Here is a 25766-nt window from a genome sequence, read left to right on the forward strand (position 1 = left end):
CAGAACTCCCTTTGGAGTTCAATTATGCTTGTCACAGCCTTGATCTTGGCTCCACCCTTAATGTCTCCCGGCTCCACCCCCAAAGTCCCCAGATATTTCTTGAATTGGACTTGGCAACCCTACGCTGCGGGCTGGCTTGGCTTGGAGAAGTGATTTAAAAAGACAAATGCCCTCTCCAAGCCAACCGATGTGGTGGTGGGGCCATCAAGTGTCACGCAATATGTGTGAAAGAGCCACATGTGGCTCCCGAGCCTCAGTTTGGCCACCCCTACTTCAGACCAACGCGGCTGCCCACCTGGATCTACCTAAACAACGTGATCAGAACAGTCAGTAGAACAAAGCAGTAGACAAGGGCACCTTTAAGACCAACTAAGTTTCAGTCAGTGTTCCCTTTTTGCGCATGCGCCACGTGAAGTGACGGTCTTTCTGAACTCGAGAAGCTCCGCCCCTTTGGAACAGCTGCGAGGCCGAGATGAGAAATGGATACACGACGAGCCAATCAGCGCCGAGAACACGGCCAACCGGACGCCGCCGCAGCCAATGGGAAGAGTGGAATTAGAGCGTGAAGGCTTTGAGGACGTGGCTTGGAGCTGCGTCTGGAGCAGCTCGACTTTCTCTCCCCTTCCCCCACTTTTCCGCTTTCAACTTTCCGGGGCGAGTCGACTTTTCCAACACCCCCTTTCTTCTCCATTCGGGAAACCAGCGTGGGACCACATGGCGTATCCCCCTGGCTATGGGGGGCCAGGTAAGGCCCGGAGGCTGGCCATTTCGGGGGGCGGGGAACTCGAGGCCTGCTGGCTGGAAGTTCTTTGGGGTGAGGGTGGAAGGACGGGGATCCCGCTCTGTTCGGGGATCCGAATCTCCGGCCTCCCTTATGGAGATCAGGACCGTAAGCAGCGATGATACCCGTGTGTGTGTGTGTGTGTGTGTGTCTTGTAGCCTCAGGCCTTGCAAACCAAAAGACACCCCCCGCACACACACTTCCAGCCTGCTCAAACCTGTCTTTGCAAGCAGGCAAGGGGGGGGGGAATTTGCAGGGCGGCCCATTACTCCTGCCGCGGTCAAAGACAGGCTTTGGAAGGTTCAAAAGGTCCCTCTTCTTCACCGATGTCAGCAGCAGGAGTTGGAAAGACGCGCCCCTCCTCCCCCGCATGTATCCAGATTCAGCAGGCAGCAGCTCCGGTTTAAAAGAGCGTGGGAGATTCCGCACCAGTGTTCCCTCTAAGCTGTGGGGTCCTGTGAACAAAAATTCTACTTTGTGAGCTATTGGCAGGGCTGTCTTTGTAGAAAAAGACCAGCAGGAACTCATTTGCATATTAGGCCACCCCCCCCCTCCCTGATGCCAAGCCAGCCTGTGTGTTCCTGCTCAGAAAAGCCCTGGGTAGTGGCATGAAAAATTGTGAGCCACTGCATGAATTATTTTGCTCGGGGGCTGTTTTTCCGAGCTAAGACAAATGTGTGAGCTGGAGCTCACACTGACGCAGTTTAGAGGGAACACCGTTCTGTACTAGACCTTGAATCCTGGTTCAGTCCTGTCCCCAAACTGACATACTACAATAAAATCATAGAAACTCACTCTATGGTTCTGGTTTAGAAAATCAGTTTGGGGACAGGCCTGAACCAGGATTCAAGATCTAGTGCGGAACTGGCCCTTGAATAACGTGAGTTGGAAAGAGCCTGGCCTTAAATCCTGAGCTCCTGCTGGAATGGAAGCTGTTGCACAGGAAAATAAAACAGCAGGTACAAATTGAGGATCTAGATGAACATAAGAGAAGCCATGTTGGATCAGGCCAATGGCCCATCCAGTCCAACATTGTATCATACAGTGGCCAATATATATATATATATATATATATATATATATATATATATATATATATATATACACACACACACACACACACACACACACACACACTGTGGCTAATAGCCACTGATGGATCTCTGCTCCATATTTTTATCCAATCCCTTCTTGAAGCTGGCTATGCTTGTAGCCGCCGCCACCTCTTGTGGCAGTGAATTCCACATGTTAATCACCCTTTGGGTGAAGAAGTACTTCCTTTTATCTGTTTTAACCCGGCTGCTTAGCAATTTCATCGAATGCCCACGAGTTCTTGTGTTGTGAGAAAGGGAGAAAAGTACTTCTTTCTCTACTTTCTCCATCCCATGCATAATCTTGTAAACCTCCATCATGTCACCCCGCAGTCCACGTTTCTCCAAGCTAAAGAGCCCCAAGCGTTTCAACCTTTCTTCATAGGGAAAGTGTTCCAAACCTTTAATCATTCTAGTTGCCCTTTTCTGGACTTTTCTGGTGCCTGAGGAAGGGGGCATTGACTTTGGAAAGCTTGCACCTTGAAGCTCTTTTTGGCCTCTAAGGTACAGCTCTTGGACTCCGGTATAACAGTTCTAGGTGTAGCTATGTTGGGCTAGAAGCAACAGAACAAAGTTTGAGTCCAGCGGCACCTTTAAGACCAGCAAAGTATAATTCTGGGTATGTTGGCATGTGTTCGCCCCAAGTCCCAGCAGCCAGTTTAGTGTAGTGGTTAAGAGCGGCAGGCTTGAATCTGGAGAAAAGGGTTTGGTTCCCCACCCCTCTTCTTGACGCCAGCTAGAGTTTCAGGCTGCCAGATGATGCTTCATCTAAGGTGGGGAGTCTTGTGAACAAAAATTCTACTTTATGAACTACTGGCATTAAAGTTGTGAGTGAGTGACTTAGCTGTTGCATAAATTAGTTTGCTCTGGGCTCATCCTTCCCGTGCTAAGACAAAAAAGTGTGAGTTGGAGGCTAAAAAACGGTGAGCTGGCTCACGCTAACTCAGCTTGAGGGCAACACCGCTCCTGACGATACTGCACCCGTTGCGATATGATAATTAATTAATTACCCCAAGTTGACTGTGCTTCCAGCTAGATTCCAATCCAGTCTTAGCTTTGTGACCAGCAAGATTTTTGGGGTTTAAGCTTTCAAGAGTTAAATCTTATACCCAACAAGAAATCTTGGTGGTCTAGTACAAGGGTGGCTGAACTACAGCTCGGGAACCGTGTGTTTCTTTCACGTGTATTGTGTGGCTCTCAAAGCCCCAACCATCGTGTCTCTCTTTAAATCACTTCTCCAAGCCAGGCAGCGGCTTGGAGAATGCATTTAAAGTTAAAATTGCTTTCTTTCCACCTCTCCCTCCCTCCTCATCTATTTTCCTCCCTCCCTTAAACATCTGACATTCATGTCTTGCGGCTCTCAAACATATGATGTTTATTTTATGTGGCTCTTACGTTAAGCGAGTTCAGCCAACCCTGGACTAGATTGTCTCTGTGGCTGCCCTCTGAAACTTACACTTCCATTTGCCCATAGCGGTTGGTGGTTCATATATTGGCCAGAGGCAGTTCTGAGCACATGAAGCTGCCTTATACTGAATCAGACCAGTGGTCCTTAAGGGTCAGTGTTAAGAACATAAGAGAAGCCATGTTGGATCAGGCCAGTGGGCCATCCAGTCCAACACTCTGTGTCACACAGTGGCCATAAGAACATAAGAGAAGCCATGTTGGGTCAGGCCAATGGCCCATCCAGTCCAACACTCTGTGTCACACAGTGGCCATAAGAACATAAGAGAAGCCATGTTGGGTCAGGCCAATGGCCCATCCAGTCCAACACTCTGTGTCACACAGTGGCCATAAGAACATAAGAGAAGCCATGTTGGGTCAGGCCAATGGCCCATCCAGTCCAACACTCTGTGTCACACAGTGGCCATAAGAACATAAGAGAAGCCATGTTGGGTCAGGCCAATGGCCCATCCAGTCCAACACTCTGTGTCACACAGTGGCCATAAGAACATGAGAGAAGCCATGTTGGGTCAGGCCAATGGCCCATCCAGTCCAACACTCTGTGTCACACAGTGGCCATAAGAACATAAGAGAAGCCATGTTGGGTCAGGCCAATGGCCCATCCAGTCCAACACTCTGTCTCACACAGTGGCCATAAGAACATAAGAGAAGCCATGTTGGGTCAGGCCAATGGCCCATCCAGTCCAACACTGTGTCACACAGTGGCCAAAAAACCCAAGTGCCATCAGGAGATCCATCAGTGGGACCAGGACACTAGAAGCCCTCCCACTGTGCCCCTCCCAGCACCCAGAATACAGAGCATCACGGCCCTAGACAGAGTTCCATCAATACACTGTGGCTAATTACCACTGTTGGACCTTTGCTCCATCTATTCAGATTGGCAGGGTCTTTCCCGTCAGCTGCTAGTCTGGTCCTTTTGACTGGAAACTGTCAGGTTTTGAACCAGGCACCTTCCGCATGTCAAGCAGAATCTCTGCCACTGAGTGACAGCTCCTGTGGGGTCTGGAGCAGAGAAAGACCTTTCCTAACAGGGCAGGAAGGGTTGCATCAGTGGTTAGTTCTCATGGCCCTTTCCTACACACCCAGGGAAATGCTGATTGCCACTTTGGGGCCAGGAAGCAATTTTTCTCCAAGCCAGTATGGCCAGGGATCCTGGAGTGTTTTGCCATCTTCTGGGCATGGAGCAGGGGTCGCTGGTGTGTGTTTGGAGGGGAAGGCATTTGTGAAATTCCTGCATTGTGCAAGGGGGTTGAAGTAGTTGACCATGGCTACTGGTGGTGGAAAGCCCTGTGAAGTCACAGCTGCCTTGTGGTGACCCTGTGGGGTTTCAAAGCAAGAGACGTTCAGAGGTGGTTTGCTGTTGCCTGCCTCCACGTCCCAACCCTGGTATTCCTCGGAGGTCGTCCTTCCAAATACTAGCCGGGGCCAACCCTGCTTAGTTTCCGTCAGGGGTGGAATTCTAGCAGGAGCTCCTTTGCATATTAGGCCACACCCTGCTGATGTAACCAATCCTCCAAGAGCTTACAACAAAGAGCCTTGTGAGCTCTTGGAGGATTGGCTGCATCAGGGGTGTGTGGCCTAATATGCAAAGGAGCTCCTGCTAGAACCCCACCCCTGGTTTCTGTGATCTGTTGAGATCAGGCTAGCCATCAAGATGGCTATCCACCTGAAACTCTGTGTGGCTGCTTTTCTTTCCTGTGGCTTGCTGAAAAGTTTTGCAGTTTCTTTCCCCCACCCTGGTTGCTTAGGGACACTTGGCAGTGCTGCCGGCCAGCCGACTTTTAAATGGCTTGTACTTTTCCACACACACCCCATTTCAGTCTCTGCCCTTCCGCTGAGAAACTAAAGTGATCTGGTTAAAAGAAGCTGGTTCTCTGCTTCCCCCTTTTTTTAAAAAAAAAAACCCTTAGAACTAAGCAGGAGTCCAGTAGCGCCTTTAAGACCAACAAACCTTTATTCCAAATGCAAGCTTTCGTGTGCTCTAAGCACACTTCTTCAGACGAGGAATGAGGTACAGTAAGCAGAGCTGCATATAGCTGCTGGGGTTTAGAATGCAAAGTGGTACAGAGTTAAAATCCAGTAGCTTGCTGTACCTCATTCCTCGTCTGAAGAAGTGTGCATGCACACGAAAGTTTACATTCTAAATACAAGTTTGTTGGTCTTAAAGGCGCTACTGGACTCCTGCTTTGTTCTTCTGCTTCACACCAACACCGCTGCCCATCTGGATCAACCCTTAGAACTGAGAGAGCAAGATTTCTTTCCACAGCAGGAGATGCGATGGGACAGAGGTTAACAAAACTATGCACAGGGGAGAGAAAGCACAGAGATCTTTTTCTCCTTCTCCCTTCCCTACTAGAATTTAGGGGCACCCAATGAAGTTGTTGAGAAATAGGTTAAAGGCAAACAAAAGGGAGTATTTTTGGGAGCCAGTTTGGTGTAGTGGTTAAGTGTGCAGACTCTTATCTGGGGGAACCAGGTTTGATTCCCCACTTCTTCTCCACATTGCACCTGCTGGTGTGACCTTTAGTCAGCCACAAGTTCTCTCAGAGCTGTTCCTCTCAAGAGCAGTTTCTGTCAGAGCTCTCTCAGCCCCACCTACCTCGCAGGGTGTCTGTTGTGGGGAAGGGAAGGAGATTGTAACCACTCTGAGACTCCTTCAGGTAGTGAAGGGTGTGTAAATCCAAAATGTTCTCTTCTTCTACACAACAAGCAATTAAGTGGTGGAATTGACTGTCAGTGGACATAGTGAAGGCCGCAAAGCACAGGCGGCTTTAAAAGGGATTAGACTGATTTGGGGAGGATGAACACATCCATGGCTACTAGCTATGGTGACTATAAGGAACCTCCAAATTCAGAAGCAGTCTATGGTCTGGTCACCACACTTCAAAAAAGATATTATGGCATTGGGAAAAGTCCAGAAAAGGGCAATTAGAGTGATTAAAGGGTTGGAACACTTTCCCTATGAAGAAAGGTTAAAACGCTTGGAGTTCTTTAGCTTGGAGAAACATCAACTGAGGGATGACATGATAGAGGTTTACAAGATTATGCACGGGGTAGAGAAGGTAGAGAAAGAAGGACTTTTCTCCCTTTCTCACAATACAAGAACTTGTGGACACTCCATGAAATTGCTGAACCAGTCAGGTTAGAACGGATAAAAGGAAGTACTTCTTCACCCAAAGGGTGATTAACACCTGGAATTCACTGCCACAGGAGGTGGGGGCAGCTACAAGCATAGCCAGCTTCAAGAGAGGACTGGATAAACATGGAGCAGAGGTCCATCAGTGGCTCTTAGCCACAGTGTATTGTTGGAACTCTGGGGCAGTGATGCTCTGTATTCTTGGTGCTTGAGAGGGGCAACAGTGGGAGGGCTTCTAGTGTCCTGGCCCCACTGGTGGACTTCCTGATAGTGCCTGTTTTTTTGGCCACTATGTGACAGAGTGTTGGACTGAATGGGCCATTGGCCTTATCCAATATGGTTTCTCTTATGTTCTTAGGAGACAATGTCAGAGGAAAGCCCTTGCCTCTACACCCTGCCGCTGGACCTCCGGGGCCACTGGGCTTGATGGGCCCCTGGTCTGATCCAGCAGGGCTCTTCTTAAGATCCCCATGCCAACCTGGGCCCCTGCACCTCTCTGTTTAAAAACTAAGCCTCAGCTGGTCTGCCCTTGATCGTGTTTCTGATGCTGCCCAAAAATGTCTTGGGGATATTCCAGCAATTTAAGATTTTGTTCCCTGCTCCTGAATTTTTTGCCGACGCATTGTGGTTGCTGATCTTCACCGGTGGCAAGCCAGTGATGCTTTGTAGGGTAACTTAAGTGGAAAAGGATTCTCCCCTACACCAAGGGGGATAACTTACAAACTTAAGTTTAGATTTAGGGTGACGGGGAAGATCAGAGGGAGGGGCGATCTTTGCCTACGAGTCTAGCCATCGTGGCTGAGAAGGTCCTCTGGTCCATTTTCTCTTCTTCTTTCCCCCTCCCGCAGGCTCCAAGCACAGGGCCAGAGGCCCAATGGTCCCACAGAACCCCGGTGCCCCCCAGCTCTTTGATGACACCAGCTCGGCCTACGGACCCCAAAAAGGGGGCTACCCTGCTCCAGGGATCGACATGGGCTTCAATCAGATTTTTGCCGATCCAGTGGCCAACGTCGCTATGGCTTACGGCTCCAGCATCGCGTCACAGAGCAAGGAGATTGTGCATAAGGAGGTAAGGGGGGGGGGGACAACACGTTTTTCAGGGTTGTGGTATCTGTTCACTGGTCTTGCACAGCTTGACTATTCAGCCCTCAATGATTTGCCTGTGGAGTCTCATTTGCTTATATTGCCAATAGCAGGGGTGACCAAACTTGCTTAATGTAAGAGCCACATAGAATAAACATGAGATTTAAGCCACAAGACATAAATGTCAGATGTTTGAGAGCCACAAGGGAAGGAAGGAAAATAGATGGAGAGAAGAGAGGGAGAGGTGGAAAGAAAGCAACTTTAACTTTAAATACATTCTCCTAGCTGGCTTAGCTTGGACAAATGATTTAAAGAGAGAAATGCTTTCTCCAAGCCGGCCATTGGGGTGGTGAGGGCTTCAAGAGCCACACAATATGTGTGAAAGCCACATGTGGCTCCCGAGCCACAGTTTGGCCACCCCTGTTCTTAAGAACATAAGAGAAGCCATGTTGGATCAGGCCAGTGGCCCATCCAGTCCAACACTCTATGTCACACAGTGGCCGTAAGAACATAAGAGAAGCCATGTTGGATCAGGCCAGTGGCCCATCCAGTCCAACACTCTATGTCACACAGTGGCCGTAAGAACATAAGAGAAGCCATGTTGGATCAGGCCAGTGGCCCATCCAGTCCAACACTCTATGTCACACAGTGGCCATAAGAACATAAGAGAAGCCATGTTGGATCAGGCCAGTGGCCCATCCAGTCCAACACTCTATGTCACACAGTGGCCATAAGAACATAAGAGAAGCCATGATGGATCAGGCCAGTGGCCCATCCAGTCCAACACTCTGTGTCACAGAGTGGCAAAAAAAAACATTATACACACACACACACACACACACTGTGGCTAATAGCCACTGATGGACCTCTGCTCTATATTTTTATCCAATCCCCTCTTGAAGCTGGCTGTGCTTGTAGCCGTCGCCACCTCCTGTGGCAGTGAATTCCACATGTTAATCACCCTTTGGGTGAAGTACTTCCTTTTATCCATTTTAACCTGACTGCTCAGCAATTTTATTGAATGCCCACGAGTTCTTGTATTGTGAGAAAGGGAGAAAAGTACTTCTTTCTCTTCTTTCTCCATCCCATGCATAATCTTGTAAACCTCTATCATGTCACCTCGCAGTCGATGTTTCTCCAAGCGAAAGAGCCCCAAGCGTTTCAACCTTTCTTCATAGGGAAAGTGTTCCAACTCTTTAATCATTCTAGTTGCCCTTTTCTGGACTTTCTCCAATGCTATAATATCCTTTTTGAAGTGCGGCGACCAGAACTGCACACAGTACTCCAAATGAGACTGCACCATCGATTTATACAGGGGCATTATGATACTGGCTGATTTGTTATCAATTCCCTTCCTAATAATTCCCAGCATGGCGTTGGCCTTCTTTATTGCAGTCGCACACTGTCTTGACATTTTCAGTGAGTTATCTACCATGACCCCGAGATCTCTCTCTTGGTCAGTCTCTGCCAGTTCACACCCCATCAACTTGTATTTGTAGCTGGGATTCTTGGCCCCAATGTGCATTACTTTGCACTTGGCCACATTGAACCTCATTTGCCACGCTGACGCCCACTCACCCAGCCTCAACAGATCCCTTTGGAGTGCCTCAAAATCCTCTCTGGTTCTCACCACCCTGAACAATCTAGTGTCATCATTTAGTGTCCCCCCCCCCTCCCCCGAGCTTTAGACTCTTTCTCTCACCTTCTGCCTGTTGAATATTGTAACTCTGGATGGAAGAAGATCTGAGAGGGAAGAGATGAGAATTCTCTGCACAGGTACACTTGGCCCCAATCCTCTAATTGGTTAGATCGAGCCGCTTTGGCCACTGCTTGTCTTCTGTGTTTCATCTCATAGAGGACCTCTCTTCTTCTCTCTTTTACCTGGCCTTGGAGCTGTAGCGAGTTAACCTTTTTTGGAATTACGCTGTTCCTAATAAGTTCACAATATGATTGCTGTCTTCAAGTACTTGAAGGGCTGTCATCTAGAAGATGGTGTGGAATTGTTTTCTGTGGCCCCAGAAGTTAGGACCAGAACCAGTGGGTTGAAATTAAATCAAAAGAGTTTCCGGCTCAACATTAGGAAGAACTTGTTGACCGTTAGAGTGGTTCCTCAGTGGAACAGGCTTCCTCGGGAGGTGGTGGGCTCTCCTTCTTTGGAGATTTTTAAACAGAGGCTAGATGGCAGCAATGAAGATCCTGTGAAATTAGGGTGAGGTATTTGTGAGTTTCCTGCATTGAGCAGGGGGTTGGACTAGATGACCCTGGAGGTCTTCCAGCTCTATGATTCTGAGTTAGATGTACCTATGTGACTATGTCATGTAAGCAGTGTTCCCTCTAAACTGTGGAGTCTTGCAAGCAGAAATTCTACTTAATGAGCATTAAAGTTATAATAATAATAATAATAATAATAATAATAATAAATTTTATTTATATCCCGCCCTCCCCGCCGAAGCAGGCTCAGGGCGGCTAAAAGGACATGGTATATACCATGATTATTATACAAAGCAATTGTAAAATACGGTTAATAAATACATTTAAAAACAGTTACATAAAATTTTTAAAACTACAATAAGTTAAGGTGCTACATTCAGTAAGGTATATTCCGATGGCTAGATGTCGCTTTCAGGGTTCCTTATAAGCTTGCAGAAAGAGGGTGGTTTTGCAAGCCCTGCGGAACTTCTGCATAAATGAGTTTGCTCTGGGGCCATTTTTCATGAGCTCAGAGGCTAAAAGAACGGTGAACTAGCCCATACTAACCCAGCTTAGAAGGAACACTGCATGTAAGATGTGCTTCTGTTTTTGTAAGTAAAGTTTCTTTTTCTGGTTACCGTCGGATCACCTTTGTACTTTGAACAGCATTTTCCCCTTAACTGGGAAATATGGAGGAGTAGGGATACTGTCCAAAGCAGAGATGTCAAACTCATTAGTTTTGAGGGATGGACTGACCTAAAGGTCACTTTGTCGGGCTGAGCCGTGTATGCCACAATATAGAATCAAAGAGTCGGAAGGGACCTCCAGGGTCATCTAGTCCAACCCCCTGCACAATGCAGGAAACTCACAGATACCTCCCCCTAAATTCACAGGATCTTCATAGCTGTCAGATGGCCATCCAGCCTCTGTTTAAAAACCTCCGAGGAAGGAGAGCCCACTGCCTCCCCAGGAAGCCTGTCCCACTGAGGAACCACTCTAACGGTCAGCAAGTTCTTCCTAATGTTGAGCCGGAAACTCCTTTGATTTAATTTCAACCCATTGGTTCTGGTCCTACCTTCTGGGGCCACAGAAAACAACTCCACACCATTCTCTATAGGACAGCCCTTCAAGTACTTGAAGATGGTGATCGTATCACCTCTCAGCCACCTCCTTTCCAGGCTAAACATCCCCAGCTCCTTCCACCTTTCTTCATAGGACGGTCTCCAGATCCCTCACCATCTTTGTCGCCCTCCTCTGGACCCATTCCAGCTTATCTATATCCTTCTTAAAATGTGGTGCCCAAAACTGAACACAATACTCCAGGTGAGGTCTTACCAGAGCAGAGTAAAGCAATATCATCACTTCATGTGATCTGGACACTATATTTCTCTTGATACAGCCCCAAACTGCATACCGGAAATTGCAGCCAAAAATGCATACCAAAGATATCAAGGCGATTTCAGATGCCAAATGGCAATAGCAGATGAATGACAATAGCAGGCTTGATTAGTTTTGGTGTGATATGCAGAGAGGTGGTATTGTTAGTCAGGGGTGGAATTCTAGCAGGAGCTCATTTGCATATTAGGCCACACCCCCTGATATAGCCAATCCTCCAAGAGCTTACAAAAAAGAGCCTTGTAAGCTCTTGGAGGATTGCCTACATCAGGGGTGTGTGGCCTAATATGCAAAGGAGCTCCTGCTAGAATTCCAGTCCTGGCGTTAGTATTTATGAGGCCTGTTTCTGTGAACGCTTCTCCCTCCTGGCTTAAAACCTCCTGTATTTGCTTCCTCCAGATTGACAGGTTCATGTCGATCAACAAGCTGAAGTATTTCTTCGCGGTGGACACGACCTACGTCATGAAGAAGCTGGCACTGCTGGTGTTTCCTTACGTCCATCAGGTACTGAAGGGAGGGGGTGCCTTTGGCTTCGTTTGGGTGGTCAGAGCCAGGTAGCGACAGGATTCTGGGGTGCCTCAGTTCTGCCCTCTGCTATTGGCAACAACATAGAGGAGTTAGAAAAGGGGGGAACGTACAGGAGCCTTTCATGATGGGAGGAAAGATGGGGAGGCATTCTTGAGGAATTCCAGAATCTTCTTTTCCTATTTCAGGAGTTCAGCCCCTGCTTTGACTTTGTAAAAACTGTAGAAGGGAGAAAGGGCTGTCAAGAATGGTCAGTGCCAGAATGGTTACTGGAACCAGGCCCCCTACAGTTCAAGGAGTGTAGGAAGAAGAAGGCTGCAGATTTATACCCCACCCTTCTCTCTGAACCAGAGACTCAGAGCGGCTTACAATCGCCTATATCTTCTCCTCCCACAACTGACACCCTGTGAGGTGGGTGGGGCTGAGAGAGCTCTTACAGCAGCTGCCCTTTCAAGGACAACCTCTGCCAGAGCTTTGGCTGACCCAAGGCCATTCCAGCAGCTGCAAGTGAAGGAGTGGGGGAATCAAACCCGGTTCCCCCAGATAAGAGTCCACACACTTAACCACTACACCAAACTGGCTAGAATGTGAGGAGATGCCTTCTAATCCTATAGCATGAACATCATATGAAGCTGCCTTATCTCTTTGCCTGTCGAGGTCAGTGCTGGTTATGTGACTGGCAGTGGCTCTATAAGGTTTCGAGCGAGGGGTCTTTCGCGTCATCTGAGGTTTCAGGTGAGGGGTCTTTCACACTGAAGAGCCAGCGTGGTGTAATGGTTAAGAGCGTGGACTCTAATCTAGGAGAACCGGGTTTGATTCCCTACTCCTCCACACGCACCTGCGGGGTGACTTTGGGTCAGTCACAGTTTTCTCAGAGCTCTCTCAGCCCCACCTACCTCACAGAGTGTCTGTTGTGAGGAGAGGAAGGGAAGGAGAATGTAAGCTGCTTTGACACTCCTAAGGGGTATAAAAACCACCTTTTCTGTTGCTTCTCCTGGAATCCCGAGCAGTGCTGGAGACTGAGAGTGTGAGGCAGCATCTTGTAAAATTTGGAGGTGTGTACTGTATTGTATGGAAAAACTGAGTAGCTTGGAAATAGCTACCTAGCAAAACAGGACATTAAACTGGTTTTTGGCTGTTGCTGCTACATTTGGTTAAACATAAAGGATCAGTTTGGCTGGGAAACTGGAAATATTACATGTTAGCCAACTATTGGGTGGAAGAGGACAGAGTCCGTTGAAAAGGAATTGTAAATTGGACTTTGTTTCTCCACCTCTTGCTGCGTACCTGTGAGCAACAGAGAGCCTATTTGGTGTAGTGGTTAAGTGCACAGACTCTTATCTGGCAGATCCAGGTTTGATTCCCCGCTCCTCCACTTGCAGCTGCTGGAATGGCCTTGGATTAGCCATAGCTATGGCAGAGTTGTCCTTGAAAGGGCAGCTGCTGTGAGCCCTCTCAGCCCCACCCACCTCACAGGGTGTCTGTTGTGCGGGGAGAAGATGTAGGAGATTGTAAGCCGCTCTGAGTCTCTGATTCAGAGAGAGGGGCGGGGTATAAGTCGGCAGTTCTTCTTACATGAACAGTGAAAACATTATGACTTAATATTGGAGAGTCTTCTTTGTTAAAAGAAATTGACAGAGTGACTATGCAGAGTGACTCTCCTTCCTTGGGAGGTTTTGAAACAGAGGCTAGATGGCCATCTGACAGCAATGAAGATCCTGTGAATTTAGGGGGAGGTGTTTGTGTGTTTCCTGTATTGTGCAGGGGGTTGGACTAGATGACCCTGGAGGTCCCTTCCAACTCTGTGATTCTGTATTTACAGAGGATTATACCTTTCTCCCACAGAACTGGGAAGTCCGCTACCACAGAGACACGCCGCTCCCGCCCCGTCAGGACGTCAATGCCCCCGACCTCTACATCCCGAGTGAGTCCCTCTTTGAATGCAGCAGGGCTTTTTCGGGCAAATATAGAGCCTTTTTTAAAAAATTGGCATTGTGTAAATCAGGGGTCCCTGAGCCTATAGGTACACTGGGAATTCTGACAGCGTGGCTGTGGGCACTGACGCAAAATGGCTGCCGTGGAAGGGGGAACCAAACGTACACACTCAAAGCCCAAGTGCAGGAGACAAAAGGAACGATTTTTTAAAAAGTGGGAGAGAGGAGAGAGAGAAAAAAAGCTAGCTCTGTATGGTAGCTGCCACCAAAACAACATTGTTTTATTTTGGACAGCCAATCAGAAGCTGTGCTGGGCAACAGCCCCACCTGGCTCCGCCCGCATTCTAAAAACCCTTTATGAGCGCCAGAAAAGGTGTTGGCAAGTACCATGGTGCCCACCGGCTCTTCGTTGGAGACCCTTGGGGTAAATGATCTCGATACTCTTTCCCACAACCTTGTAAGTTAGGCCCAGAGCTTTTATTTTTTTGTAGCAGGAGCTCCTTTGAGCAGCAGGAGCCACACCCTGCCTGCTGTAGCCAATCCTCCAAGAGCTTACAGGGCTCTTTGTACAGAGTCCTGTAAGCTCCTGGAGGATTGGCTACATCAGGAATGTGTGGCCTAATTTGCAAAGACATTCATGCTGCAAAAAAAGCCCTGGGGAGGCCGGTATCTATTACAGACCAGGGCGGGGAAGGGGGGGGGGTAGGCTGTGGCTCAGGAAAGCCTGCTGAGCAAGGTAGGGATTCAGAACTGTGCCGCCCAATCCTGAGTGGGTTGTATTTTCTTCTTTTTTTTTAACCGGCAAGTCAGTTTACTCCCAAGTAAGGCTTGGTCAGGCCTGCTACGTTTACTCTCAGCTTAGTTCAAGCAACTGCTGATCTCATGTTGGATTTCTATCCTGTCCCTTTGTAACTAGGACACAGCCGTGCCCACTTCTAGTTTAGGGATGCTAGCTTCAAGGTGGGAGGTTCCTGGAGATTTTTTTTTTGGGGGGGGGGAGGGGTGGAGCCTGTGGAAAGCAGAGTTTAGGGGAGGGAGCTCCGTGGAGAGCCAGTCTGGTGTTGCGGTTAGGAGCGGCAGACTCTAATCTGGCAGAACCGGGTTGGATTCCCCCCTCCTCTCCACACGCAGCCAGCTGGGTGATCTTGGGTCAGTCACAAGTTCTTGCAGAGCTGTTCCTCTCAAGAGCAGTTCTCTGAGCTCTCTCAGCCCCTCCTACCTCCCAGGGTGACTGTTGCGGGGAGGGGAAGGGAAAGGCGATTGTACACCCCCTCTGGGACTCCGAGTGAAGGGTGGAGTATAAATCCAATCTCTGCTGCTGCTGCTATACAGTCCACTCTTCAAAGCAGCCGTTTTTTCCAGGGTACTGATTTTTGAGTCCAGAGATCAGCTACAATTCTGGGAAATCTTCAGGGCCCACCTGAAAGTTGGCAACCTTCCCTCAGCACATCTGTTCGGTCTTGGATCTCCCTTTAGAATCTGATTTCTCCCTCCCCCCCCTCCCTTTTCTTGTTTCCCCAGGTATGGCCTTTATTACCTACATTCTGCTGGCTGGAATGGCTCTCGGCCTGCAAAAAAGGTAAGCCTGGGATTTCCCCTTTATTTTGAAAATCCGACATTGTTTGGTCAGATTGGAGCCCAGATGGCTGTCAGAGAACATCTCGACACCAGTGGTGTGAATTTTGGAGGGGGGGAGGAAGGTCCCATTTTGAGACGTGTGGATTGGATGCCTCGAGCTGTCACCCGTTGACATGTGAGGCGTCACGACTTCTGCAGAGCAGTCTGCTGCTTTTCCTCCAAACTTTCTCCCGCTGGGGCTGTTGCCAAGTCCCTACTGTGGCTGTCTTCAGACCGTCATCTTCTCCCTCCTCCCCCTGTGGTCCACATGCCACATCCCTTGCTTCCGGGGCCTTTTTTGTAGCAGGAACTCCTTTGCATATTAGGCCACACACCCCTGAGGTAGCCAATCCTCCAGGAGCTTACAGGGCTCTCAGTAGAGGGCCTACTGTAAGCCCCAGGAGGATTGGCTACATAAGAGGGGTGTGGCCTAAGAACATAAGAGAAGCCATGTTGGATCAGACCAATGGCCCATCCAGTCCAACACTCTGTGTCATGCTGTGGCCAAAACCCCCAAGTGCCATCAGCAGGTTCACAAGTGGGGCTTTCCACTTTGCCCCCAGCACCAAGAATACAGAGCGTCACTGCCTGAGAAAGTTCCAACAATATGCTGTGGCTATAGCCACTGATGGACCCCTGCTCCATATTTTTATCCAATCCCCTAATATCCTAATATGCAAAGGAGTTCCTGCTACCAAAAACGCCCTGTGAAGGACTGTCTTCTCCCATATGTCCCTGGCTTTGGAATTCAGGTCCCAGGGAGAGACCCTTCTGGCCTGGGCCATTGCTCAAAAAACCGTGTGTGGTGGACACATGAGGGCGGGCCTTTTTGGTGGCAGCCCCACAAGTATGGAACAACCTCCTGAGCGAGGCCCCTCACTTCTGAGCTTCAGTAGGCCGCAGGAGGCAGTTTTATTTTGGACAAAGCATGAGTCCGGTGGCAGCTTTGAGACCAACAAAGTTTTTTCAAGGTGTAAGCCAGGGGTGTCTAACTCATTTATTATGAGGCCTGATTTGACATAAATGAGACCTTGTAGGGCGGGGCCGGCCATGTTGGACCGGGCCATGTGTTTAAGATTGGGTAGCAGAAATATAAACTTTTAAAAGGACACAAACAAACATGACTAAAGTTTTTTTTAAAAACTTAAAGCATGCTTAAAACATTAGCACTTGTTGGTCTTAAAGATGCTTTCTTTGTATTTCTCCCATGGGATTCAGGGAACTGGGCAAAGGAAGCTCTGGCTCTTTCCCTCCGTGTCCAGGGGACCAGGAGGGGGAGGAGCCTCAGCCAATGGAGAAAATGGAGGTTTTGCTCTGTAGCTCCTATGTGATTGAATAAGCCTTGCAAAGCAAGCTGAGATGCAGGAGGAAGCAAGAGAGAGGGAGAAGGAAGCAGATGACAGCCGGTTGCTTGGGGGCCTGATAGGAGCCCTCTGGGGGCCTGAATCGGCCCTCGGGCCACATGTTTGACACCCCTGGTGTAAGCTTTTCTTCCTTGCCTGTGTTGTTTCTTCTCAGGTTCTCCCCAGAGGTCCTGGGTATGTGTGCCAGCACTGCCTTCGTGTGGGTGGTCATCGAAGTCCTGGCCCTCCTCCTGGGCTTGTACCTCAGCACGGTTCAGAGCGACCTCGGCACGTTTGACTTGGTTGCTTACTGCGGCTACAAATACGTGGGGTAAGTTGGCTCCTCGTGGAATGTGCAGCTCGGGTTCCACCCCTCTGGCCCACCGTACAGACCGGGGTTGGGTACAAGCCTGCATTCTTTGAAACTACAGGCCCAGGGCTGAAGACATGCAAAGGAAGCGCTTCGGCAAAAGGGGAGGGGCTGCGGCTCAGTGGCAGAGCCTGTGTTTGGCATGCAGAAGGTCCCAGGTTCAATCCCCGGAATCTCCAGTTAAAAGAACCAGGCAGGAGGTGATGGGAAAGACCTCAGCCTGAGACCCCAGAGAGCTGCAGCCAGTCTGTGTAGGTGCTGTGGCTCAGTGGCAGAGCCTCTGCTCGGCATGCAGAAGGTCCCAAGTTCAATCCCCAGCATCTCTAGTTAAAAGGAGCAGGCAGTAGAAGATGGGAAAGACCTCTGCCTGAAACCTTGGATAACCATGACCAGTCTGAGTAGGGGCCGTGGCTCAGTGGCAGAGCATCTGTTTGATGTGCTGAAGGTCCCAAGTTCAATCCCCAGCATCTCCAGTTAAAACTGGAGAGCCCATTTGGTGTGGTGGTGAACAGCGGCAGACTCTGTGCAGCCAGCTGGGTGACCGTGGGCCAGTCACCGTTCTCTTAGAGCTCTCTCAGCCCCACCTACCTCACAGGGTGCTTGTGGAAAGAAGAAGGGAAAAGTATTGTAAGCTGCTCTGAGACTCCTGTACTCCGTGAAATGTGCCCTTATTTAGTTTTATCGTTCTGCTGTTTGGTTTTATTGTATTGTTTTAAATTTGACTTGTTGTCTCATCTATGCTGTGATCCGCCCTGAGCCCGTTATGGGAAAGGGATCTGATGTAGCCAATCCTCCTGGAGCTTACAGTAGGCCCTGTACTAAGAGCCCTCTAAGTTCCTGGAGGATTGGCTACATCAAAGGGGCGTGGCCTAATACGCTGAGGAGCTCCTGCTAGGAAAAGAGCCTGTGGGACGTAACCGTCTTTTAGTTTTTCTTTTAAAAAGCCTGTTAAAGACCTGCAATTGCTCCCCCCAGGATGATCCTTGCAGTGGTCGGGGGCCTGATCTTTGGAAGCAACGGCTATTACATTGCCTTGGCGTGGGCCTCATGTGCTCTTATGTATTTCATGGTAAGTGCTCCATGCTTTGGGCCTTAAACTTCCCAAGATTCCACGGGGCAGGAAATTCCGACCAGTTGTGAGCTTCTTTTGAGAACCAGTGTGGTGGATAGAGCCAGGAAGCTCACTTGGGCTAGCCTCTTTCTCAGCCTTAACCTGCTGCACAAGGTTGTTGGAAGGGGGGAAACGGTATCGTCCCCTACTGGATTTCCAGAGCGTGATGGCAGTTGACATAGCAGACTCGCAGGCCAGTAATAAGATCTGAGCTAGGTTGGGATGGAACATGGATAAAAGGACTCTGAACTTGTGGGGAAAGGAGGGCTGCCAAGCCCCTGGTCCAGGCGGGGATTCTCTTATCCAGGACGTTCTGAACCTGCCGGCCCACACTGGGCCAGCGGGGGAACTGCCCCTGACGTCACCCGCGAGTGACGTCATTGCACCGGCGATGTCACGTGTCGGCCACTCTAGGCATTTCCGGGAAAACTCGTATGGTTTTCCCAGCCGCTCTAGGAATCTGGGAGGTGAAAACTCTGTGGTACAATAGGTACCATAGAGTTTTTTCCTCCCAAAATGCTAGAGCGTCCAAGAAAACCATAGTTTCCCTAGAAATGCCTAGAGTGGGAAACAAGTCCCCCACCAGAGGCTGGGGGGGACTTGGCAACCCTAGGGGAAAGAAAGCCAGGGAGGCCCAGAAATATTGGAATGGGGGCACTGATACGATTATAAAGGTCGTGGGAGTTGTGAATGATTAAAGTGTGAAACGTATTTGCCAGGTTGGTGCACGAAGGGGGATGGATAAGGGAACAGCCATTCCCGTCTCACCCCCTGTCATGATCCTGGGCCTAGTGAGGCCTGCAGGCTCCAGAGGAGCCTGCCTAGGAGTTACAAAAGAGCCTACATTTCCTGTGATTCCTTCTGTCCCTCTGACTGGGTGGCAAGATTTTGGAGGGAAATAGCCCAGAGGGGTGGGGCCTGGGAGAAGAATATAAAAGGGCCAAGCCCAGGCAGGGTATGTTCTTTTCCTGGAAGGCTGAGCTGGAGGCAGGCTGTAGCCTGGAGAGCTTGCAGCAGGGGAAAGATCCCTTACCCAAGGGGGTGAGTGTTGGTCATTAGAGTAGGGACTGTATAGATAAATGCGTCAGGGCTTTTGTTTCTTTGCACTGAGCTTTACTGTATCTATATTTCACTGTTTTACCCACTTATTATTTGAGCACTGTAAATAAACTTGTTATACTCCTCGGGTCCTCCTGTCTCCTTGGTCACAGTTCAGAGGTATTAATAAGGAAGACAAGGGTAGTTGGGGGCTCTAGGGGCTTCCATGCAGACCCTTACCAGAGTGGTGGCAGTAGGGTTGCCAGTTTCCAGGTGGAGGCAGGGGACCCCCCAGTTTGGAGGCCCTCCCCCCGCTTCAGAGTCATCAGAAAGTGGGGGGAGGGGAAGGATGTCTGCTGGGAACTTGTATTATTCCCTATGGAGACTTATTCCCTTAGGAAATAATGGAGAATTGATCCATGGGTGTCTGGGTCTCTGGAGGGGGGGGGCTGTTTTTTGAGGTAGACGCACCACATTTTCAGTATAGCATCTAGTGTCTTTTCCCAAATTACCCCCCAAGTGTCAAAAAGATTGGACCAGAGGGTTCAATTCTATGAGCCCCAAAAGAAGGTGTCCCTATCCTTCATTATTTCCTATGGAGGGAAGGCATTTAAAAGGTGTGCGGTCCCTTTAAATGTGATGGCCAGAACTCCCTTTGGAGTTCAATTATGCTTGTCACAGCCTGGATCTTTGCTCCAACCCAAATGTCTCCTGGCTCCACCCCCAAAGTCCCCAGATGTTTCTTGAATTGGACTTGGCAACCCTAGGTGGCAGCCAGTAGAAGGCCCTGCTATGCCCAGCTGTGTGATACCTTCCGCTTCCCCCCAAAGTCTCTGGCTGACGCATCTTCCCTCCCTTTCGCAGGTTCGCTCCTTACGGATGAAGATCCTCCCGTCGGTGGTGCAGGAGGGGCTCAGCCGGCCCAGCGGGCGGGCCCAGATGTACATCACCCTGGCGGCTGCCGCCTTTCAGCCGCTCATCCTCTACTGGCTGACGGTGCAGCTGGTGCATTGAGCGGGGCGGGGGAGAGGTGACGGAGAGCGGGGAGAGGCTCTGTCCGCACGGTGCCGATGCTCGGGGAGGAGCCTGTTTGCGAAGAACCTCTTGCTGCCCTCCCGGTTTCTGAAAAGAGCAGGAAGACTTGACACTCCACTGCCCCTGAAGTCAGCAGATAAGGGCAAACCAGGGGTGGGGGGTGGGGGTCTGTGCTTCTCTCCCTCCCCCCAGGAATGATACCGAATCAAGAGGGGTCTTGGTTCGCTTAGCACTCCACTGCCGCCCTGCCTAGGACGAGAGCGGAAGAGGGAAAACGATGGTCAAGAATCCTGCAGGTGGGGGGTTGGTTGGTTGGGGAGCAGTCATTCTGTTTAGGCTGTTTTGCATTAGGGCTCGAACGGGGAAGCCGCGGGAGAACAACCTGTGCTCGATCTCATGCAGATAAGCAGGTGCCTCTGCAAACCGCTTGAGAGCCGAGTCGCTGGTGTCGTGCGTTTTTGCCTTTTGGAACAAAGTGCCCTTTCTCGTTTCCCCCCTCCCCGTGGGCCGCCGGTTCCTCCGCTTGGTTGTCCCAGTTTCCGCCCCGGAGAGAGGCAGCGTTGGCCGGGGTCCACAGAGCCACCGATTGTTCTTTGGCATTTTGCCTCGCGGCAGTTCGTCCTCAGACTGTACTTCCAGAGCTGTGACCTTTTGTGCTCCTTCCCTCCTCCTCCTTTGTTATCCTTTATAAATATATATATTTAGAGTTTTGATTGTACGTTTTTTAAAGCTGCACCCTGATTTCAAAATACAGCCGGGGAGGGGGGACGAACGGTGGCTGGAAATGTGTCCAGGGGCTTGTGAGGCGGAGAGTTTGATGTTGCTCTGATCTTCAGCACAGAGCCAGTTCGATGTAGTAGTTAAGAGCGGCTGACTCTCTTCTGGGGGGGAACCGGGTTTGATTCCCCACTTCTCCACCTGAAGCCTGCTGGGTGACCATGGGTCAGTCACAGCTCTTACAGAGCTGTTCTCTCAAGAGTGGTTCTCTCAGAGCTCTCGCAGCCCCACCCTCCCTCCCAGGGCTTCCCAGAGAGCCAGTTTGGTGTAGTGGTGAAGTGTGTGGACTCCCATCTGGGAGAACCAGGTTTGATTCCCCCACTCCTCCACTTGCAGCTGTTGAAATGGCCTTGGGTCAGCCATAGCTCTGGCAGAGGTTGTCCTTGAAAGGGCAGCTTCTGAGAGAGCTCTCGCAGTCCCACTCGCCTCACAGGGTGTCTTGTGGGGGAGGAAGATAAAGGAGATTGTAAGCCACTCAGACTGATTCAGAGAGAAGGGTGGGGTATAAATCTGCGGTCTTCTACTGTGAGGAAAGGTGATTGTGAGCCACTCTGAGACCCCTTCAGGTGGTAAAAGGTAAAAACCAACTCTTCTTCAGGGAGCAGCCAGTGATCTCACTTCTTCCAGTCTGAGGATTTTGGGGGGAGGGAAACAAATAGTAAAACTGCCAGCACCAAGAAACAGGCTTGGAGTCATTTTTTTATACCTTGCTTTTCTCTACCTGTGGCGCAGAGTGTTAAAGCTGCAGTGCTGCAGTCCTAAGCTCTGCTCACAACCTGAGTTCGATCCCCAGCAGAAGCTGGGCTTTCATGTAGCCGGCTCGAGGTTGATTCAGCCTTCCATCCTTCCGAGGTCGGTCAAGTGAGTCCCCAGCTTGCTGGGGGGAAAGTGTAGACGACTGGGGAAGGCAATAGCAAACCACCCCATAAAAAGGCTACTGTGAAAATGTTGTGAAAGCAACGTCACCCCAGAGTCGGAAATGACTGGTGCTTGCACAGGGGACCTTTCCTTTTTTTGTTTTTAAGTGAGCAACAGGAATTGCAGATGGGGCTTCTCTCTGCCAGTTTAAGAAATTCTTGCCAGCTGGCTACAGAGCTGATGACGGGAAAGACCTTTCTCTTCCTGGGACCCTGGAGAGCCACTACCAGTCTGACCTTGATGGACCGATAATCTATTCAGTGGGTGTATGTATGTGAGGAGTCCCGTGGCGCAGAGTGGTAAGCTCTGCTCATGACCTGAGTTAGATCCTGGCAGAAGCTGGGTTCAGGTAGCCAGCTCAAGGTTGACTCAGCCTTCCATCCTTCGGTCAAATGAGTACCCAGCTTGCTGAAGGGAAAGTGTAGATGACTGGGGAAGGCAATGGCAAACCACCCCATTAAAAAGTCTGCTGTGAAAACATCGTGATGCAATATCATCCCAGAGTCAGAAACAACTGGTGCATGCACAGGGGGCTACCTTTACCTTTACGTATGTGAGGAGCCCCATGGTGCAGAGTGGTAAGCTGCAGCCCAAGCTTTGCTCACAACCTGAGTTCGATCCCGGTGGAAGCTGGGTTCAGGTAGCTGGCTCGAGGTTTACTCAGCCTTCCATCCTTCCGAGGTCAGTAAAATGAGTACCCAGCTTGCTTGGGGGGGGGGGGCAGGAAGTGTAGATGACTGGGGAAGGCAATGGCAAACCACCCCGTAAAAAAGTCTGCCATGAAAAAGTTGTGATGTGACATCACCCCACGGCGATAAACGACTGGTGCTTGCACAGGGGACTACCTTTTATCTTTATGTATATGCACCTCCTCTAGCAGCTCTCCAGCAGCCCTGGCCTCACTCAATGCACAGCAGCCAAGAAGGTCAGAGCGCCTGCTCCGGCTGCAACGCCACTGAGGATGTTCTCCGCAGCTGAGAACGAAACGTCTGGAAGAAAAACTTTCTCCAGTAGAACACGGCACTTGAGCCCGAAAGATTCTACAAACCCTAATCACCTCCTCTCTCTTCAAAACAGGTGCCTCCAGGCGTTACTTTCTGTGGACACCAGGTGGCAGTAAATGCTCCTGAAGACCAGCCACGCAGTCGCTCCTCTTGTATTGGGGGTGCTGCCGCCGCTTTGGTTGAAGAGGAATTTACTGGAGTGAAACGATGTGACGCTCGCTGTTTTAATTGCAGAGCAGGCTTCTTGCCGGGGAGCTGCACCGGCGCGCCCACTGAGGTGCTGGCCCCGTTTCCCCCCCCACAGCTGTCACCTCGCACGAAAAGTGGAAACCCTAAAAGGCGAAGGCAAATAAGGATATAGCATTTAGGCTGGCGAGTTGCATGGTTTAAAAACACCGACACCCCTGGCAAGATGGCATTCGTACAATGGCTTCCGTTTGTTGCATGGGGGGGGGGCTTGCATTCCACCATGGCCTTTCTTCTTTGGTAGCGGTGTTCGTTCCCTGCTGGAGAAGGGGCCAGGACCAGAGCTGCTAGCTCAGGGTTCAAATCTTGCCTGCTTGATTAAAAGGATCTCTAGGCTCCTAGGAGCCAGTCTGCTGTAATCGTTTTAAGAGCCATGTACCCTATTCTGGAGAACCAGGTTTGGTCTCCCACTTCTCCGCATACTGCCAGCATAGAAACATAAGAGAAGCCATGTTGGATCAGGTCAATGGCCCAACCAGTCCAACACGCTGTGTCACACAGTGGCCAAAAATCAGGTGCCACAGGAGGTCCGCCAGTGGGGCCAGGACACTAAAAGCCCGCCCCACTGTTGTGCCCCACCCAAGCACCAAGAATACAGAGCATCACTTGCCCCAGACAGAGTTCCAACAATGACTAAGAGCCACTGATGGACCTCTGCTCCATATGTTTATCCAATCCCCACTTGAAGCTGGCTATGCTTGCAGCCGCTGCTACCTCCTGTGACGGTGAATTCCAGGTGTTAATCACCCTTTGGGTGAAGAAGGACTTCCTTTTATCCGTTCTAACCCAACTGCTCAGCACTTTCATCGAATGCCCACGAGTTCTCGTGTTGTGAGAAAGGGAGAAAAGTCCTTCTTTCTCTACCTTCTCCATCCCATGCATAATCTTGTAAACCTCTGTCATGCCAACCCACAGTCGACGTTTCTCCAAGCTAAAGAGCCCCAAGTGCTTTATTCTCCCTTCATAGGGGAAGCATTCCAACCCTTTAATCATTCTAGTTGCCCTTTTCAGTCTGGAGAACCGGGTTTGGTTCCCCACGTCTCCACTTGCAGCCGGCTGGGCGACCTTGAGTCAGTCAGAGTTCTCTCAGAGCTGTTCTCTCAGGAGCAGTTTTCTCAGAGCTCTCTCAGCTCCACCTACCTCACAGGGTTTCTGTTGTGGGGAGAAAAAGGGAAAGGAGATTGTAAGCTGCTCAAGAGACTCTGAGTGAATTAGAAAAGTGAAAAAGTTTTGGCAGATGATACAAGAAATATCTAAAATTTTGGGATACGACTTTAAGAAAGTTGCAGAGTCTTTTCTGCTGGGATTACAAATGGAAAAATTTCCAAAAGAAGATAGAACTCTAATTTGGTACTTGCTCTCAGCTGCTAGGACATTGTATGCACAGTTGTGGAAGCAAGAAAAAATACCAGAGAAATGGGATTGGATTGTGAAAGTTTTATCGTGGAGTGAGATGGACAAATTAACAAGAACTTTAAGAGATTATGATTTGGATGTGTTTAAAAAGGAGTGGAAGAAATTTAGAGGATATATAGAGAAAGAGTGGAATGTAAAAAGACATTGGACAATTTTTTAACATGAATATGAGAAAAGAAAGATATTGAACTTTGATTGGTTAAGGGTACCTTTATAACTGAACTTAAGTATATAACCTCGACGGGAGTTTAGTAACGGAGGGAGGGGGGATTGGAAAATATCATATGGGTTAGAGACAGTAATGATATAATTAGATATCGTTACCATATGTTATTAATAAAATTGTTTAAACACAAAAGAGACTCTGAGTGAAGGACAGGGTAGAAATCCAGTCTCCTCTTTATTCCTTTGAGCAAAGTTTGGCCGGGAGCAGAGACAATAATGAGTTGGAGGGTCTGGTTCTGTATAAGCCAGTTAGGGATTGGCCCAGTCCAGTGAGATCTTTTTTGTATAAACAATTTTATTAGTAACATATGGTAGTAGAACTATATCTACAACTTATAAAAAGCTTAAGATAAAAAAAAACATCATTCTACCCCACATCTTACTTTTCTCCCACCCCTCCCCCAATACTTGACCCCCGCCAGTGTTATTTTTTTTTTGAAAAAAAACCAGATATTAAAGGTACCTTTAACTATCAAGAAAAAACAAAAATTGATAAAGAAAAGGATCCCCCCTTCAAAAGTTATATTCTTGTCTTAAAAGTCTTAATCATCAAAAATTGCCCAATGTCCTTTTATTTTCCACTCTTTTTCTACATATCTTCTGAATTTCTTCCACTCCCGATTAAAAAGTTCTAAATCGCAGTCTCTTAGTTTTCTTGTTAATTTGTCCATTTCACTCCATGACATAACTTTTATAGTCCAGTCCCATTTTTCTGGTATTTTTTCTTGCTTCCACAACTGCGCATACAATGTCCTAGCAGCTGAGAGCAAGTACCATATTAAAGTTCTATCTTCTTTTGGAAATTTTTCCATTTGTAATCCTAGCAGAAAAGTCTCTGCTTCTTTGTTAAATTCATATCCCAGGATCTTAGATATCTCTTGTTGAATCATCTGCCAAAACGTTTTAGCTCTTTCACAAGTCCACCACATATGGTAGAAAGAACCTTCATGCTTTTTACATTTCCAGCACCTATCTGGCATCTTATTGTTCATCTTTGCTAATTTTTTTGGAGTCATATACCATCTATACATCATCTTAAAACAGTTCTCTTTAATGCTATGACATGT

At 49.1% G+C, this 25766-nt stretch overlaps 1 protein-coding gene across 1 annotated transcript; it reads left to right on the top strand.

Moving 5' to 3' along the window:
• The first annotated feature begins 547 nt into the window (after nt 1–547).
• Nucleotides 548–20819, top strand: YIF1A (Yip1 interacting factor homolog A, membrane trafficking protein). The gene is made up of 8 exons (XM_060255051.1): nt 548–745; nt 7321–7541; nt 11540–11644; nt 13511–13589; nt 15121–15178; nt 16735–16890; nt 17905–17998; nt 19943–20819. The coding sequence occupies exons 1-8, from the start codon at nt 715–717 to the stop codon at nt 20090–20092; spliced, it is 894 nt and encodes a 297-aa protein (XP_060111034.1). The 5' UTR covers nt 548–714; the 3' UTR covers nt 20093–20819.
• Nucleotides 20820–25766: the final 4947 nt, after the last annotated feature.

The sequence above is a fragment of the Heteronotia binoei genome, chromosome 1, assembly GCF_032191835.1.
Source record: "Heteronotia binoei isolate CCM8104 ecotype False Entrance Well chromosome 1, APGP_CSIRO_Hbin_v1, whole genome shotgun sequence".
NCBI lineage: Eukaryota > Metazoa > Chordata > Lepidosauria > Squamata > Gekkonidae > Heteronotia > Heteronotia binoei.